The following is a 15,863-nucleotide window of genomic DNA, read 5'->3' as shown; positions in this document are numbered from 1 at the left end:
TGGGACAGCCCCGAGCATCCCACGCTTTGAGTTGAGCAAAGCAGAAATCTGGGCTGCAGCCTACCCTCCCAGGGCTCTGTTCCACCACCGAGGACCCCCAGTGCCCTGACTGCCTTCCCAGTAAACCCCAGTTCCCTTCCCAGTGCCATGGACAGGCTCCTTCCTTCCCGGGGTAGTGGGGTGCAGCTATCCCCCCTGTTCACACAGCACGCAGAGGCAGAGGTTTCAGCGAGACAAAGAGGTCAAGCTTGCTCTCCCCACCAGCTGCTTTACATTCCCCCAGCTGCATAAAGCAACCTTAAACGACCAGTATCGCCCCTGCCTGCAGGACACCCCCCAGACGCCCAGCCACAATCCCAAATCCTCCTCCTGCCACCCCAGCAGAGCGGAGAGCAGCACTCGCAACTCAGCTGCCCTTCGTCTCCGCAGCACATGGAGCTGCTGGACATGAAACACCGTCATTTGGAAAGCTACCGGTCATGCAGTCACCCCTGGAGAAGCCACCTCGTCTTCGGGCACGTTGCTCCGCTCCCGCTGCTCCCCAAATCCTGCATGAAGTGGTCCGGAGCTGCTCTGCCTGTCTGTGGGGCTCAGCTTTCTGCGCTCCAGGACCTTCATGGAGAAGATGGGCAGCATTGGATCCTCCCTAAGCAGCCATGTCCACTCAGTAGCGTTGCTTCCCATGGCCAAAATAACCCAGGGCCACCAGCCCATCATAGAGACGAGTTCCTGTGGCTTCCTTAGACCCCCCCCAAGGCCAGATTTTGCATGGTTTTTTACCCTCCACCTTCACACCTCGTAATTCCAGGTGTGCTTAGAGCAAGACACGTTATTAGCACAAGAAATACAGGCTTTAACACAGTGCTGAACACCTTCTTGCCCACATTTCCCACCTCGGGCAGGCTTGGAGGTCTCGGACCTTGCAGGAGCCCTGGGCTTCTCTGGAAATGGCTCCATCTCTACACCATGGGGTCTCTCTCCTCCCCCCATCTTCAGCTTCCTCGCACCACTGGCCGGGGAGAAACTCATCACCTGTGATCCCTTTGGCACCAGGTGACTGGAGATGTCCTCCATCAGCCAAGTGAGTTATTCTCCTCCATTAATTCAAGCTGAGGATTGGGCTTTCCAGGGTGTGAGATCTTTGTGCCCGAAGCCAACCCGCTTGAGAGTGGCACCAAGCCACCAGCCTGCCGACAACGCCAGGGTGTCCCCAAACCCTTAATCCTGGTCACACCAACCACATTCCCCATTTGGCTCGGAGAGGAAAGCAGTCAAAAAGAATTTCTGCAGCAAAACCTCTTTTTTTTTCCATCCATCTCTTGTTTCTGTCTGTCCTAGCCCTTCTCCAGGAGCCAAACGCATCCCCTTGTACCAAACTATGTCTGTAGGTACCTGTTCCCGGAGCTCGGTACGAGGGAAAACTCCTTTGTAATAAGAAACCTGTTTTATTAACACTTTAAGTCATCAGCTTTGTTATTTTCTCTTTAGGCTGCTGAGCACAAGAATCAATCACAGAATCACAGAAGGGTTTGTGTTGGAAGACACCTTTCAAGCTCATCCAGTCCAACCCCTTGCCAAGGTCAGGGACATCCCCAACTCCATCAGGTCGCTCAGAGCCCCGTCCAGCCTCACCTGGGATGTGTCCAGGGATGGGGCATCCACCACCTCTCTGGGCAACCTGGGCCAGTGTCTCACCACCCTCATGCATTTCTTCACCCGCATGGGCTGGACGTATCTTTCGGGAGGAAGGTATCAATCACCGAACCATGGCTAGCAAACACAGACGAGTCCCCACCCTGCCTTGACTGTTCCACACGGGAATATCCATGATCCTCAAGGAGCACGGCCCTGTGTGCAGAGCAGGAGACAGAGCCGGGTCGTCTGCAGGGATCGTCACAAGTCTGCTTGTTTACAAGCTCTAAAAATAATTTTACCACTCGGTGCCCTCCCCTGTGAATTGCGAGCGTGATTCTGCTGAAGGACCAAGTCACTACAAGGGAACATAGGAGCCCAGAACCCAGGGCTGCTCTGCACATCATCTGGCACCCATCGTCTACAGAAAGCACAAGCAGTGCCGTTGCTGTTGCATTTCAGGGCTAACCGGAGCTGTCCTGACGTGACCACGCACCTTCAAGACGAACTACAACGCTGGTTTTTGGAGAAGGCAGCAACATGCCGTGTGGATTACAGCTTCTGACGTGCCAGAGCAACCCAAAGGCCGGGATGGTCTCTGCTGCCCAGGGATGTCCCATGCTGTGGTTGGAGGACCCACATTTTGTCCCTGTCTTACTGTCCCCCGTCCATTACCCGTGCTCTGGCAGCTCTGTGCCTCCATGCGGTGCAGGTTCACACCGGCCAGGTTCAACTCATAGTCCCCAATGTACAATCTAAGCCAGCCTCCCTTGTTTCACCGCTCCACTCATTTCCAGCTCTCTGCAAATTTTGCTACCAATGCTCCTCTATTTCTTCCTATGCCTCGATAAAGATATTAAAGGGTTTTGAGTAAACAGCAGACTCCTTCCAGCTCTCACCAGGAACAGCCGGTACCTCCTCTCCCAGCTCTTCCCTCGCACAGGGCAGACTTGAAAAGCCCATTTGTAGCGTAGGACTGTGGGCAAGTTATGAAAGTGCTTAGAAAAATGGGGACGCGAAGCCCAAGTCAATGAAGTTATTTTGCGTCTCCACTGCAACAGCAACAGCTGAATTCAGGACTGTAGATCCTGGCCCTGCATCAGGGCTAAAACTTATGGGAAAGTTCAGCCATGTCCTAAGCGCAGACCCAGGAAATAAAGGCCAGCCTTGTCAGGAGCAAGGTGCTGTGTTACATCTCTGTTGCGTCTCGTAAAGAATACATTCACCCTTTGGCAAAAACGAGGCTCTTTATCTTCATCTGCGAAGGAATCCGGCTGACAGTTCAATACTGCCAACATCAATCCATCTGCGATCGTGAAGCAGGCTCCAAAAACCATGGGATTGGCTTGCCAATAATAAAACTTGGGTCCTTTATATTTGCCTTCTGGTTCATGAGCCTTTAGGTCAAACTCGCTTCATGTTTTCTGGGCAATCGAGAAGACGAGACGATTCCTTTTTTTATTTTTTATTTTTTTTTCGAATGAAAACTGAGATTCTCCTACAAACTACTGAATAAACAGCGTGGGTTCCAATAACATCCCCCGCCACGCAAGCCTCGTGGCAGGAGCGTGAGCTGGCCAGACTGCAGGCTGGAGGAGCTGGCTGCACACCATACCTTTCCCTGGAAGTTTGCAGCCCAGCATCCCTGACGTTCGAGCCGGCACGAGTTCGTGGGCCAGGAGAAACGCACATGCGAAGGCTGCCAGCTGCAGGCGACGGAGCTGGAAATCTGCAGGACTGTGAACCGTTGCAAGCCGGATTAAAGAAATCCGGCTGCAGGAGTGAGTCCTGTCCCCAGGACAGAGGAGCTGCTGCCTCACTTGACATCGGGCTGCAAAAACACGTAGCTTCATATGGTTTCTTCTGCTCAGGCATGAAGGCTGCCCATCCTGGGGAATGCAGGAGTAAATCCTGATTACCAGTCATCCCGCAGTAAAAACCACAGTCCCTGTTCAAGCCCTGCAGCCAGCCCAGTCCACCGACCCTCAGCCAGGAACAAAATCCAAGCTGGCACCAACACCCTTTCATCAAGCAGGGAAAATCACCTCCCGTGAGTGGATTCGGCTTTTGATTTTAAACGCAGGCTGTGGCGCGAGGCTCTGAGCAAAACTGTCACAGCCTCGTGGGAGGCTGGAGATCAGCTCCCCAGAGGGACCTGGGGTGGCAAGTTGAACACGAGCCCCCAGCGTGCCCTGGCAGCCCAGAGGGCCAGCCGTGCCCTGGGGGGCACCGAGCCCTGCATCGCAGCCGGGCGAGGGGGGGATTGTCCCGCTCTGCCCCGTGCTGGGGCGGCCTCACCCCGAGCGCTGTGGGCAGGGTTGGGCGCCGCAGGACATGGAGGGTATAAAGCTACTGGAGAGTGTCCCGAGGAGGCCACGGGGCTGGGGAAGGGTTTAGAGGGGAAACGGTACGAGGAGCGGCTGGAGTCCCTGGGGTTGTTCAGCTGGAGCAGAGGAGGCCGAGGGCAGCCTCATGGCGCTCTGCAGCTCCCTCCCGAGGGCAGGAGGAGGGGCAGGGCTGGTCTCTGCTCTCTGGTGCCCAACGCCAGGGCCCGAGGGAACGGCAGGGAGATGTGCCAGGGGAGGGTGAGGCTGGGCATTAGGAGAAGGTCCTTCCCCCAGAGGGTGGTGGAGCCCTGGCACAGGCTCCCCAGGGAGGCATCACGGCACCAGCCTGGCGATATTCCAGAAGCCCTTGGCCAAGGCCCTCAGAGACACGGTGTGAATTTGGGGTGTCCTGTGCAGGGACAGGAGCTGGGCTCGATGGTCCTTGTGGGTCCCTCCCAGCTCAGGGCATTCTGTGATTCTATCAACTGTGGCCGGTGGGAGGGCAGATGTGCTGGCACCCAAATTTGGGGCTGTGCAAAGCGGGGCGAGATTCCTGTTGTAAGCCCATAGCCTTCCTCCATCCCTGTTGACAACTAGCGACCACGTCCTTTATTTTTCACATACATTCGAGGAGGAGTCGATGAATCCCACATCTGCATGCCAGAGGCCCAAGCTAGCATCAGGGGAGATGGAGGTGGAGTCCTCCCATCCCAGCGAGATGGACATGAAATGGGATGATGCCTCTCTGCCATACTCCACGGGGTACAGCTAAATTGAGCAAAATCCAAATTTTCTTCATACCACAACTTTCCCCTCCCATATCTGGACAAAATTCCCCTCCTATATCTGGAGCCTCATGGGTTTCCTCTCCTTGCCTGGTGATTTGAAAGCTGGTTCATGCCACTTCTTCAGGGAGACACAAGCTCACTGTACCTCCGCAGTCCCCAGCTCCAGCCCAGCCTCCCAGGAGGGCAAGAGTTCTATCTTCAAAGGCCTCCAGGAGCAGAAGACATGCCACCAACACTGGCAGCCCAGCCTGAGCCTTGCTGCAGAGTTCAAACATGGCTGAGGCATAGCTCCGACTGATCCCCTCCACCTGCCTTCCCACACCACCTTGTTTCGATGGGCTTTATCCCTCCCTTGCACTCCCCTCCTCAAGGAGGGCTCTCCTCACTTTTGTCACTTCTACATGTCACTGCCGTTGTGCTCCCTCTGCAGAAGGATGAGGTGGAGAGCATCAGCCACAAGCTGCCTTCCCTGGAAATGCTTCCTATCGGCCCTTTTCCTATTTGTCTCTCTTTTTGGCCTTTCCTGCAGGCAGCAGCTATGAATTCTCCTCCATATCCAAGAGTGGCCACCACAGAGAAGTCAGTCTCTACCTCTCAAAGCCTTGAGCCCACGCATGGGTTGGGCAGGAGTGTAAGATTCCTACTCCTGGCCCATCCTGCTCAACAGCCCTCCTCCCTGCAGGCACAGAAGCCACCAGGAGGTAGACGGGACACATTTGTGTGATCAGGGCTGATGGCTTGGGTGGCTCAGTTCCCCGCTGCTCCCTCAGGGCACCATGCAGAGGTAGACAGCAAAACATCTCTCTCCAAGCTGCAGCGTCAGTCTTGCCTCCCTGCATGATGCCCCCAGGAGCTCCTCTCACCGCTGGCTTTGCAGCTCCGGTCGGGGTGGAAAGAGGAGAGCTGGCAAGGATCCTTCGGGCTGAGCCTTGGCCTGTTTTTATGCTGTCCCTTCTCAAATCAGCGGTGGAGTAATGCTGTAATTGATAGAGTGAAACCACAGGAGAGGAGCTACCTCCTTCCCATGACTGACGGTGTAGCCCTTGAACCCCTCAGTGGGCTCGTTGCAGCCACCTCTGCAGCTGGTTTCCTGTGCCACCTCATCCCAGGGCCTGGCTTTGGTTTAGTGATGGCAGGAGATGTGCCTCCAAGCTAGAAGTCAGCACTGAGTGTCTCCTGGAGCTGCAAGGAGACACCTTGCTTGCAAGCAATCAGCACCTCCTCGTGATGCAGCAACTCAGGGAAGCTGCCTCCACCTGCAATTCTATAACTACAAGGACCATCTACAGAGGACATCACTCTACCTCCCCTGAGGGCATCACCCTACCTCTCCTGACTCATGCTCCTGGGAAAAGGAGGAGCAGCCTTTACATCTGTCACCCTACAGCGATCTAACAACCCGCAGGACTCATGCTGGAGGCAACGTAATTTCTTACAACATCTTGAATGCAAAGCGTGTTCCCAAGGGCTTTGCGGAGTTGCACCAGGACACAGTCAGACCCTGCAGGAGCATGTGCCAGCTCTGGGTTGCCAGCATCTGAGAACGTCTGTTCCCCATGCAAACAGCCACAACTACTGCAGGCAGTGGTCATTTTTGCATGAATCTGAGTGCTGGAGGACTTTTAAGAGCTCTAAAGCTGCACCTTTTGGGGTTTAAGGCAGTCGCTGATGAGGCTTAAAAAGATAATTTACCAATGGAACCACATAGTCCAACCTGGAATGTGAAATCCGGTAATTCTTTTAGCATCTGAGTGTGGTGCCAAGAACAAGACCAATGCACAGTAAATAGTCTATAATCAGATATAGAGAAGATAGTAAGAGCAGAGGTACCCCTCCAGGGATGGAGATCAGCAACAGGATAAGAGAGGGGTGAAGAGGGGCTGGGCAAAGCAAGGGGGAAGGACAGAGAGGAAAAAATGGGGGAGCACAGTGCCCTGGGCCTGTCCGTATCTCTTGTCTCCACTGTGAAACATCCACACGTGCACCCCATGGCAAGCGTCTGGCCAGGGCCGGAGCCATTGCTGGGAGGGCCACAAAGAGAAACAGCGGTGGCGAAACCCTGCCAGCTCCGTGGGAGAGGTGAGAAGCACAGAAATGTTCCGCAACAGGCTGGGCAAGGCAGAAATTTTGGCTTGGGGTGGCGGGATGTGAGGCTGGAGCCTTGCACGGGCTTAGGATACCCTCTGCAGGCCAGTGCTGAGCTCCGCACATCCTGCATCGTAGGATCACAGAAGGGTTTGGGTCGGAAGAGACCTTTAAAGATCATCTAGTCCAACCCCCTGCCATGGGCAGGGACATCCCCAACTCCATCAGGTCGCTCAGAGCCCCGTCCAGCCTCACCTGGGATGTGTCCAGGGATGGGGCATCGACCACCTCTCGGGGCAACCTGGGCCTGTGTCTCACCACCCTCTGCGTAAAACATTTCTCCCTCATGACTAACCTAAACCCACCCTCCTTCAGTTTAAAACCGCTCTCCCTTGCAGGGGTTTGGGTTGGAAGACAAGCCGGAGACACAGAAACCATGGGCTGGATGTGCAGGAGTAATTGGCAGAATACGTGGCAGAGATCCCTTTCCAAATCTGCTGTCGCTAGGACCTCTGCAGAGAGCCTCTGCACGGCGGCTTGTCCCACGAGTGGCTTTGGTGGGGAACTGCCCCCTCTTCCCATGTTCTCTGTCCGTTCCCAAGGGCTCCCCAGGCCCCAGCCCCCAGCTCAGGCTGATGCCGGGGAGCAGGCAGCTTTGTGGGGAGCTAGGGCATCCATAGGAATAACACACCCCATTGGACTCTGCCAAGCAGCCACATCTACAGAACAGGCACCTGAGCTGCTGGACTAAGTCCAGACCCAGCACCAAACCGCTGCCTCCTTCATGTCATCATTTGTCTTAATAAAGTCACTACAATTCTTTTCTTTCCTGGAAATTAGCTTTTTTTGCCGACCTGCATTTTGTGGATCCCCACAACAGCGAGGATCGATGCACTGATGTCCTTTTAATCATTTGACAGCTAATCTAGAGGCAACTAAAGATAGACGTGGGGGTGGAGTAGCAAGTAAATGATAACCCCTAGCAAGATCCTGGCACACATTTAGAGGCTGTTTCTTGGGCACGGCTCTTCCATTCCTCTCTCCAACCGTGGGGCTTTCAAGGAGGCCCAAAGGTGTAGGGCTTCACCTCCATCTCTGCAGCCACATTTTCTCTGCCGCCCACCCAGTGCCTAGGGTAGCTGAGAGCCTTCATCAGAGAGGGACCTGACACTAAAATATGGTGAAAAGACAGGTTATTTTAGTGCCCCAGTAAATAGATGAAAAGCAGAAGAGAGACACAAGAGATTTCCATAGCAACCAGTGCAGAGGCTCTGCCTCCTCTGATTTTCTCTGATTCATCTTCCCTGCACACAGATGATCCAGGGGTGCTGCTATGATCACTGGCCCCGCTGGAAAGGGATGCATTTAAAGGAGGTGAGGTGAGCATGTGCTGCAGCTGGGCGGACAGAAATCTCCTGCACCGGCTCCTTCGCCAAAGGAAGCATCAAGTTCCTTCGGAGGGGGATTCTGAGCCTAAGGCTGGCTTAAAAATGCCAAAAAAAAAAAAAAAAAAAAATCTGTTCTTCAAGGTGATTCAAGCCCCTGAATGGAGAAATCTGCAAAGCCAAGTCATGCTTTCAGAACCCTGTGTACAATCGCCATCGCGGTGACATCCAGCCCCAGCACTACTAACATCTGCGTTTCAGGCAATACACAGAAAGGCCAGAGCTCTGTTTGACTTTAAAGTAAAGCCACACAGAGAGTCGATGCACCTTTGGTCTTCCCCAGGAAAAAAACCAAAACAAAATAGAACAACATAAAGTCACCCTTGGCCAAGCTGAGGGCTAAGAAAGAAGTTCTTGCATGCCTGAAGATGAGCCTGGTAGGCAGCAGCATCCCGGGGGAAGCTGATGGAGCAGCTGGGCTGGAAAGCACAGAGGGTGGAGGGGCAGCAGCCGGGGGTGTCAAAGCAGGATTGCGGCTGGGGCAGCCCTGTGAGAAGAAACACGTCTTCTGAGCCGCGCTGGCATTTGAGATTTCTTCCTCTACTTACCATGGAGATACGTAACAGAAACAAATGCTTGTTCAGACTGGATAGCAGGTAGGGGGAGACATCCCAGCAGGACGGGACAAATCCCAGGCTTACATTTCAGCAAGAGAAATTCAGATAAAAGAGTGAGAAACTAAAAGATTGGGTTTGCTCATTTGGGAAGGCTCCAGGGTTCCCACTGCTGGAGAGCTTTGAGAAGAGGCTGTCAGCGATGACATACACTGAGCTGATCTCACCTTGGACTGAAGCATAGGAGCAAGCTGAATCACCGTGCCCAGCCCTCTGACCGAAGGCTGCCACGCAGCAGGGGTTTAGTTCTGATGGTCAACTGGGCACCCGCGCCACGTGCCACGCTGGGACACAAAACACCTCCCAACGTCCCACCTAACGAACAGATTAACACACCAGGGCCTCTGAGCTCAAAGGCCTCTCCTGCTCTGACAGCCCTGAAGCAGCAGGGGGTTTGGGTAAAAAAGCAGTCCGGCACCCCTGGTTGTCTGGACTGGGGTGAAATTCCCTTAAACGCTTTTGCTGCTGGTTGTTAAGGGCATCAGGCATTGGAAAGCAGGGTGTGCAAACCCAAGGCGTGGCTCCCCTGTGCTCTGTCCTGCTCAGCACACAGCTTTGCAAGAAAAAAATAACTCCCCAGGCAGATGCCCTGAAAACACACGCATGAGCTGATGGTTTGGTGGCATTTACTGATACCTCATGTGTGTCCCATCCAAACCCTCTGCCCTGCCTCTCCCTGACGGCTTCCTGAAGCCTTCGAACGTCCCTGTGTGAGCGGGTGTCTCTCCCACTAGCATTGTCTCAGTGATGTAGGTGTCCACAGAGGCTTTGCTACTCTTGGTCTTTGCTACTCTTTTTTAACACTCTTGGTCCAAACCTGAGTGCTCTGCTCAGCTGCAGATAAATGTACTCCAACTATACGGGGGAGATGAGGAACTGCTGGAGGTATCAGAAGGATCGAGAGGTACTGGAGAGATCTGGTGGCCGCAGTGACCTAAAACCAAGAGGGAACAAACCTCCTGAAAAAAATCCCTAAATCTCTATTATCCCATCTTCCCCTCATTCCCAGGGCTCATGAGAACAGTCAAACCCATGGCAGGCGACTGACAAGTCCACGTTGTCTCACACCCCCCTTCCCTAGTCTGACAGCCTCTCCTGCTCCCCGTGTGAGTCCTAACACCCCAACCTCAGCCCCCACAGCCCCCCAGAGAGCAAACTCACCCCAGGAGAAGCTTCAGGGCAATGTGCCCAGGATGGTTTATCCCCCTCTTCCTTCCCTGCAAATTCATCTCCCGGGATGATGAAATGTTACGAAGTGTCCTGCACACCCAGCGATGCACAAATATTGAAGCAGGGGTCCAGGATCCACTTAAGCAGATAATCAGAGAGACAAGATGCCTTCCTGACCCAGCACACATGATAACCTGGAAAGCAGAAGAGCCGGGTGAGATGGCCAGGCCTCCCACCCCCACGGGAGCTGTAAGTCTCCCACACCTCACATCTGACACCCAGACAAACCACAGCCCAGCCCCACAAGCCTGCACGCAGCCTCGCTCACGCCGGGCCATCTCGGATGCCTGCTGGTGGGCTTTCTAAGCAGATACCCCTCTCAGATTCATCACGAGGAGACCAGATTTTGAAGCAGTTTAGATGTCTGGAGAGGGAGGTAGGCACCGGGTGGGATTTTGACAGCACAGAGACGATGGCAGCAAGGTGACCAGGGTGGCCACCCTCGCCTACCCACCCACTCCCACGCCTTCCCAGGGTGCCATGCCATTTGTGGTACGTGTCACAGCAATTCGTGCCTCCACAGACAGAGCCTGTAGCTGCTAACAAATAAAATAGTCCTTACCCAGGCTAAAGCCACACTGTTAAGTGCTTTCTTCCTTCCCAAACAGGGTGGCCACATCTAAACTGCTTTTGACGAACAACTTGTGGCCCCAGTAACCCCAGAACCATGCCTGGGGGATGGGCTGGGTTAGGATGGGGCTAGTTGTTCAAGGCCAAAACCATTCCAAGGATCTTTCTTACAATTCACTGGGATGCTTTGGGGTGTAACACAAACCCCTTCCCCAGGATCTGGACTCACCCCCCAACCCCAGCACTTCAATTCAAGGAGCAGTTGCGCTGAGGTAGCTCCTAGTCTAGACTCCTCCGTTACCAGCCTGAGGCAGGAGGAGGGGATGCGGATTAATGGGGCCAGCAGGGACACCAAGGCAAGAATTACGGAAGATTTATGTCTGACAATGGAAAAACAGCTTTCTGGTGACAGGGACAGGCTCAGCCAGTCGCCCACTGATCCCACCAGCCCCATTTTCCACAAGTCCTGCCCCCTCTTGGGCAATGCCAGGACGTGATATCACACAGATCTGAAATTCCACATAGTATGTGCCTTTAACAACCAGACGGTCAGCCTAGTCCCCTGTCAGCAGCCACATGGTCTGCTATCGTCTTCACTTACGATACCAAGCTGGGAGGAGCAGCTGATGCACCCGAAGGCTGTGCTGGCATCCAGCGAGTCCTGGCCAGGCTGGAGAGCTGGGCCCAGGGGAACCTCGGGGAATTCAGCAAGAGCCAGTCCAGGGTCCTGCCCCTGGGGAGGAACAACCCCCTGCACCAGCACAGGCTGGGGGGGACCTGCTGGAGAGCGGCTCTGCTGAGAGGCCCTGGGGGTGCTGGGGGGCAGCGAGGTGACCCTGAGCCAGCACCGGGCCCTTGGGGCCAAGGGGGCCAGCGGTGCCCTGGGGGGCATGAAATGGAGGGTGGCCAGCAGGGCGAGGGAGGTTCTCCTTCCCCTCTGCTCTGCCCCAGTGAGGCCACACCTGCAGGGCTGCGGCCAGTTCTGGGCCCCCCAGTTCAAGAAGGGCAGGGAGCTGCTGGAGCAAGGCCAGCGCAGAGCTGCCAAGGGGATCAGGGGCTGGAGCATCTCCCTTGGGAGGAAAGGCTGAGAGACCTGGGCTTGTTCAGCCTGGAGAAGAGAAGGCTGAGGGGGGTCTCATCAATGCTTATACTATCCGAAGGGTGGGTGTCAGGAGGATGGGGCCGGGCTCTTTTCAGCGGTGCCCAACGCCAGGCCAAGGGGCCACGGGCACAAGCTGGAACATGGCAAGTTCCAGCTGAACATGAGGAGAAACCCCTTTGCTGTGCGGGTGCCAGAGCAGGGGCACAGGCTGCCCAGAGAGGCTGTGGGGTTCCTTCCCTGGAGACATTCACCCCCCGCCTGGACGCGGCCCTGTGCCCCTGCTCTGGGGGTGCCTGCTCCAGCAGGGGTGGGATGGGGTGAGCTCCAGAGGGCCCTTCCAGCCCCCACCACGCTGGGATTCTGTGATTCTATGGCAGGGAGGTTTGCATTCCCCCTGAGGACGTGCACCTGGATGCCACAGCTTCTTTCCTCATCCCTTCCCTCCTGGAAGAGTGTCCCTCTGTAAACTGTGCCCGAAGGAGGAAGGGGAAAAAGGGAGCTACCACAAAACAGACCCCAGGAGTCTGCTCCTAAGGCAGCTGATAACCCCACAGGGATAGAGCTGGGGTTTGCTGTACACACCGAGCTCACCCGGCAGCCAGCACCCCTTGCTCATGCCCATGCTTTGCTGTCTGCTTATTTTCAAAGCCTGTTTGCCTGGCTGTTCGCTGCCTCCTTTCCCCAGCTCACCCCACTCTGGATGCTCATCCCTTCTACACCAGCTCTGTTTTGCAACCTCTTTCCCACACCCTCCCTTCCCCCTAGAAAACCCACGATGATTAAATGTGATTTTGCATCTCTTCCTCCAAGGCTCCCCCATAGGATGCGGCACCTCTCAGGAGGAAAATAGTTCAAAGCCTTTCTTTCTCAGTGAAATCTGTTTGTTAAATCGTCAGTCTATTCCACGAGCATTGAAGCTCTCCTCCTCGTTTGCTAATCGCTTAATGCTGCAGGCCAAACGCTGTCAGTCTTCCTTCAGAAATGAATGTTCCGCATATTAAACCTCTGAGGAGTATTTGTTAAATGTTATTAATGAAAATAATCAACTCTTCATCGCCAAACCTTCAAATGCCGACAGCCATGGATGTACAGCAGTGCTGTCCCTGCAGCTGCAAGGCTTGATAGAGCACCGTAGGTAGGAGTGCAGCTTCATAAGGTTTTTAGCCTGGTTTCTTAGCTTGGGCTAAGGAGGCCTTGCAGGTCTAATTGCTCCTTAATCAGCTGGACCTTTCAATCAACTTGACAGAAGATAGAAATCTCAAAGATAATGCACATCAAAGTATTCTGTGCAATTAGGAAGCAAGTGTAGGAAATGTAAATTAGTGCCCTGCACTAAATGGGATAGGTTCCTGGACACCTGGAGAATCCAAGGAGCAGAGCCTCATGGGCTCTGTGTGGAAGTGCACCGTTTCAGTGATGCGATTTCCTACACCTCCCTGCCCCTCACCTCCCAGCTCCCACCCTAAATTAGGCAAGAGTAGGACCTGCCCCACCAGGAGGTTTAGGTTGGATGTGAGGGAAAATGTCTTCCCTGCCAGAGGGGTCAGGCCCTGGCACAGGCTGCCCAGAGAGGTGGGGGAGTCACCGTCCCTGGGGGGGTTCAACCACCGTGTAGCCGTGGGACTTGGGGCCATGGTTTAGGAGGCCTGGGGGTGTTGGGTTGGGGGTTGGACTTGATGATCCGAGAGGTCTTTTCCAACCCTAATGATTCTGTGATTCTCTGATCACCCCTTTTACCCCTCCTCAGCAAGTTATTTAGCAGATGTGGAAAACTTGTGACAAATTTTAAGTCCCTGTTTCAAGAAAATAATGGATTGGGGGTGACCTGAAATTTCTGGAACATGGGTGTGGGGCTGGGAGGAAGGGGTTAGCCTGAGGCTGCAAGTTGTGGCTTTGGGTTCCTCCAAACCCCATGGCTGCAGAACTGTGCACTGTGGTCACCGAGTGAAAACGCTGACTGAATACCTACAAGCAGATATTACCCAGAAAGGATCAAGCTAAAGGGTTGGTGTCGTACTGGCCTCTGTGCTCTGCTGGTTTATAACCTGATAATCTCATCTGTGGTGTTCCTGGACCTTTACAGCCAGCCAGAGAGCGAAATGGGTGTTCTCCACAGCTTGGCCTGTTGATGTCTGAGTCAAGCCGTATTTAACAAGTGCTGAGGGGTCCAAAAAGGTGCATATGCTGTGGATATAAGGAAGAATAACCATAACAGCAAATCAAGATAGAAAAGGATTGTTAGCACATGGGGATTTTGTGATGTCTTTTTAAAGACCGGCTGCTGGATCTTGTAGGAAGAGGGTCGAAGGAGGAGCAGGAGGCTGGAAGGGGCTGGAGGCAGGCGGAGGGCTGTGTCATGCCCCACAGACACACTCCAGGGCTACTGAGAGCCCCCATCCAAGAGGGAGGGTCTTTAACCCATGAGAAACCACAGGGATTTGAAGCAGCTCCATGAAACTCAGGCCAGCAGGAACAACCTGAGATTACACCCTTCACCGAAGCGTCCGGCAAGGCTGAAATAAAAAATATTGTAATGGTGTAGGGTAAACGGTGGGGTGAGCCTCTGGGAAAAGGGTAGGGACAGAGCCTTCCTTGAATGTGTTTTCCCTCTGTCTCAGAGCTAAAAGCAGCGCTTGTCCACCCATAGACATGGTGCATGTGTCCTCTTTGTTTCTGGTCCAGTCAAAACATCAGATGATTCAGAAAATAGAAGAGCGTCACCTTCTGCTTAAGGCTCGGGGAATGTTATCTCCTAAGGATGATGTTGTTCAGTCTGGAGAAGGCTCAGGGGAGACTTATTGTAGCCTTTCAGCATGTAAAAGTGGGTTATAAGAAAGATGGAGGGAGACTTTTTAACTGAAGTCTGTAGTGACCAGGCAAAGGGCAATCGTTTTAAGCTGAAAGAAGGTAAATTTAGATTAACGTAAGGATTTCTTTATTATGAGGGAGATGAGGCACTGGAGCAGGCTGCCCAGAGAAGCTGTGGATGTTCCATCACTGGAAGTGCTTGAGGCCAGGTTGGACAGGCCTTTGAGAAACCTGGTCTTAGTGCAAGATGTCCCTGCCCATGGCCGGGGGTTGCACTAGATGATCACTGAAGGTCCCAAACCATTCTACACTATCTCCCCCCACAGCCAACTGTGGTGGATCTCCCCCACCGCAGGCCGTGGCCTAGAGGATATGTGTTTGCTGAAGGAGTGGGAAGCCACCGTGCCCTACTCCCTCCCCAGGGTTGGTGGAGGGGACACCAGGCTCCCTCAGGGCCAGGGCTCCTCCACGGGTGGTGAGGGATCCACCCCGAGGGGCGTCCCTCACAGAGGGTTCCGTAAGGGCAGCACCCGCCGCCTCACAAGCCGAGGCCTGGCGGCTACTGAGGAAAGAGGAAGGCGGCCCCTCCTTATATACCCGGCCGCTGGCCCTCATGAATATTCAGTAAGTGGGCGTGACCCACGCGGAGGAGGGGCGGTGGATCTTGCCACGACACTCATGAATATGTAGCGATGGTGGGCGTGACCCCTTATGAATTATGTGTGTCGGGGCGGGGCCGCGCTCCCCAACGTTCTGTCCCTTCAAAGTGTGAGAAGATGGCGGCGGCGGCGGCGGCGGCGGCGGCGGGCGGCGGTGGCCGGGCCGCGGTGGCGGCGCGACGGGGGGGGCGGCGGCGGCGGGGGCGGGCCGGGGCGGCGGCGGCGGAGGAGGAGGAGGAGGAAGAGGAGGAGGAGGAGGAGGAGGAGGTGCTGGCGGTGGCGGAGTGCCCGGTATGCCGCCAGGCGCTGGTAGAAGCGGTGACTCCGCCCTGCCGCCACTCGTTTTGCCTCGCCTGCTTCCAACGCTGCCTGCAGGGCCCGGGCCTTTGCTGCCCGCTCTGCCGCAGCCGCCTCTCCACCTGGGCCCGCCGCCAGCACCAGGCCCGCGTCGAGCCCGCCGCCACGACGGTCACCGGAGGAGGCGGGGAGCAGCGGCCGCCGGACCAAGGTGCGGCGGCGGCGGGCACCTGCCCCTCCCCCCCTCCCCGGTCCCCACCGGCGGCGCGCGGAGGGAGGGGGGAGGGAGGGGGCGGGAGGTGCGAT

The 15,863-nt window shown here is 55.1% G+C and overlaps 2 protein-coding genes across 2 annotated transcripts in view; one reads left to right on the top strand and one right to left on the bottom strand.

Moving 5' to 3' along the window:
* Window positions 1–2,174, bottom strand: part of CHRDL2 (chordin like 2) — a 31,225-nt gene extending 29,051 nt beyond the window's left edge. Inside the window, 1 exon segment of the mRNA XM_064450508.1 lies at window positions 2,129–2,174. Coding sequence (XP_064306578.1) covers window positions 2,129–2,174 — 46 coding nt within the window.
* A 13,194-nt stretch (window positions 2,175–15,368) lies between these two features.
* Window positions 15,369–15,863, top strand: part of RNF169 (ring finger protein 169) — a 32,285-nt gene continuing 31,790 nt past the window's right edge. The window contains exon 1 of the mRNA XM_064441587.1: window positions 15,369–15,768. Within this exon, the coding sequence (XP_064297657.1) occupies window positions 15,378–15,768 (391 nt within the window). The 5' untranslated portion in view covers window positions 15,369–15,377. The remainder of the gene's footprint in view (window positions 15,769–15,863) is intronic.

Source organism: Phalacrocorax carbo, chromosome 1 (assembly GCF_963921805.1).
Source record: "Phalacrocorax carbo chromosome 1, bPhaCar2.1, whole genome shotgun sequence".
Lineage (NCBI taxonomy): Eukaryota > Metazoa > Chordata > Aves > Suliformes > Phalacrocoracidae > Phalacrocorax > Phalacrocorax carbo.
Note: the sequence above shows the minus strand (reverse complement) of the source record. Positions and strands in the feature narration are given on the sequence as shown.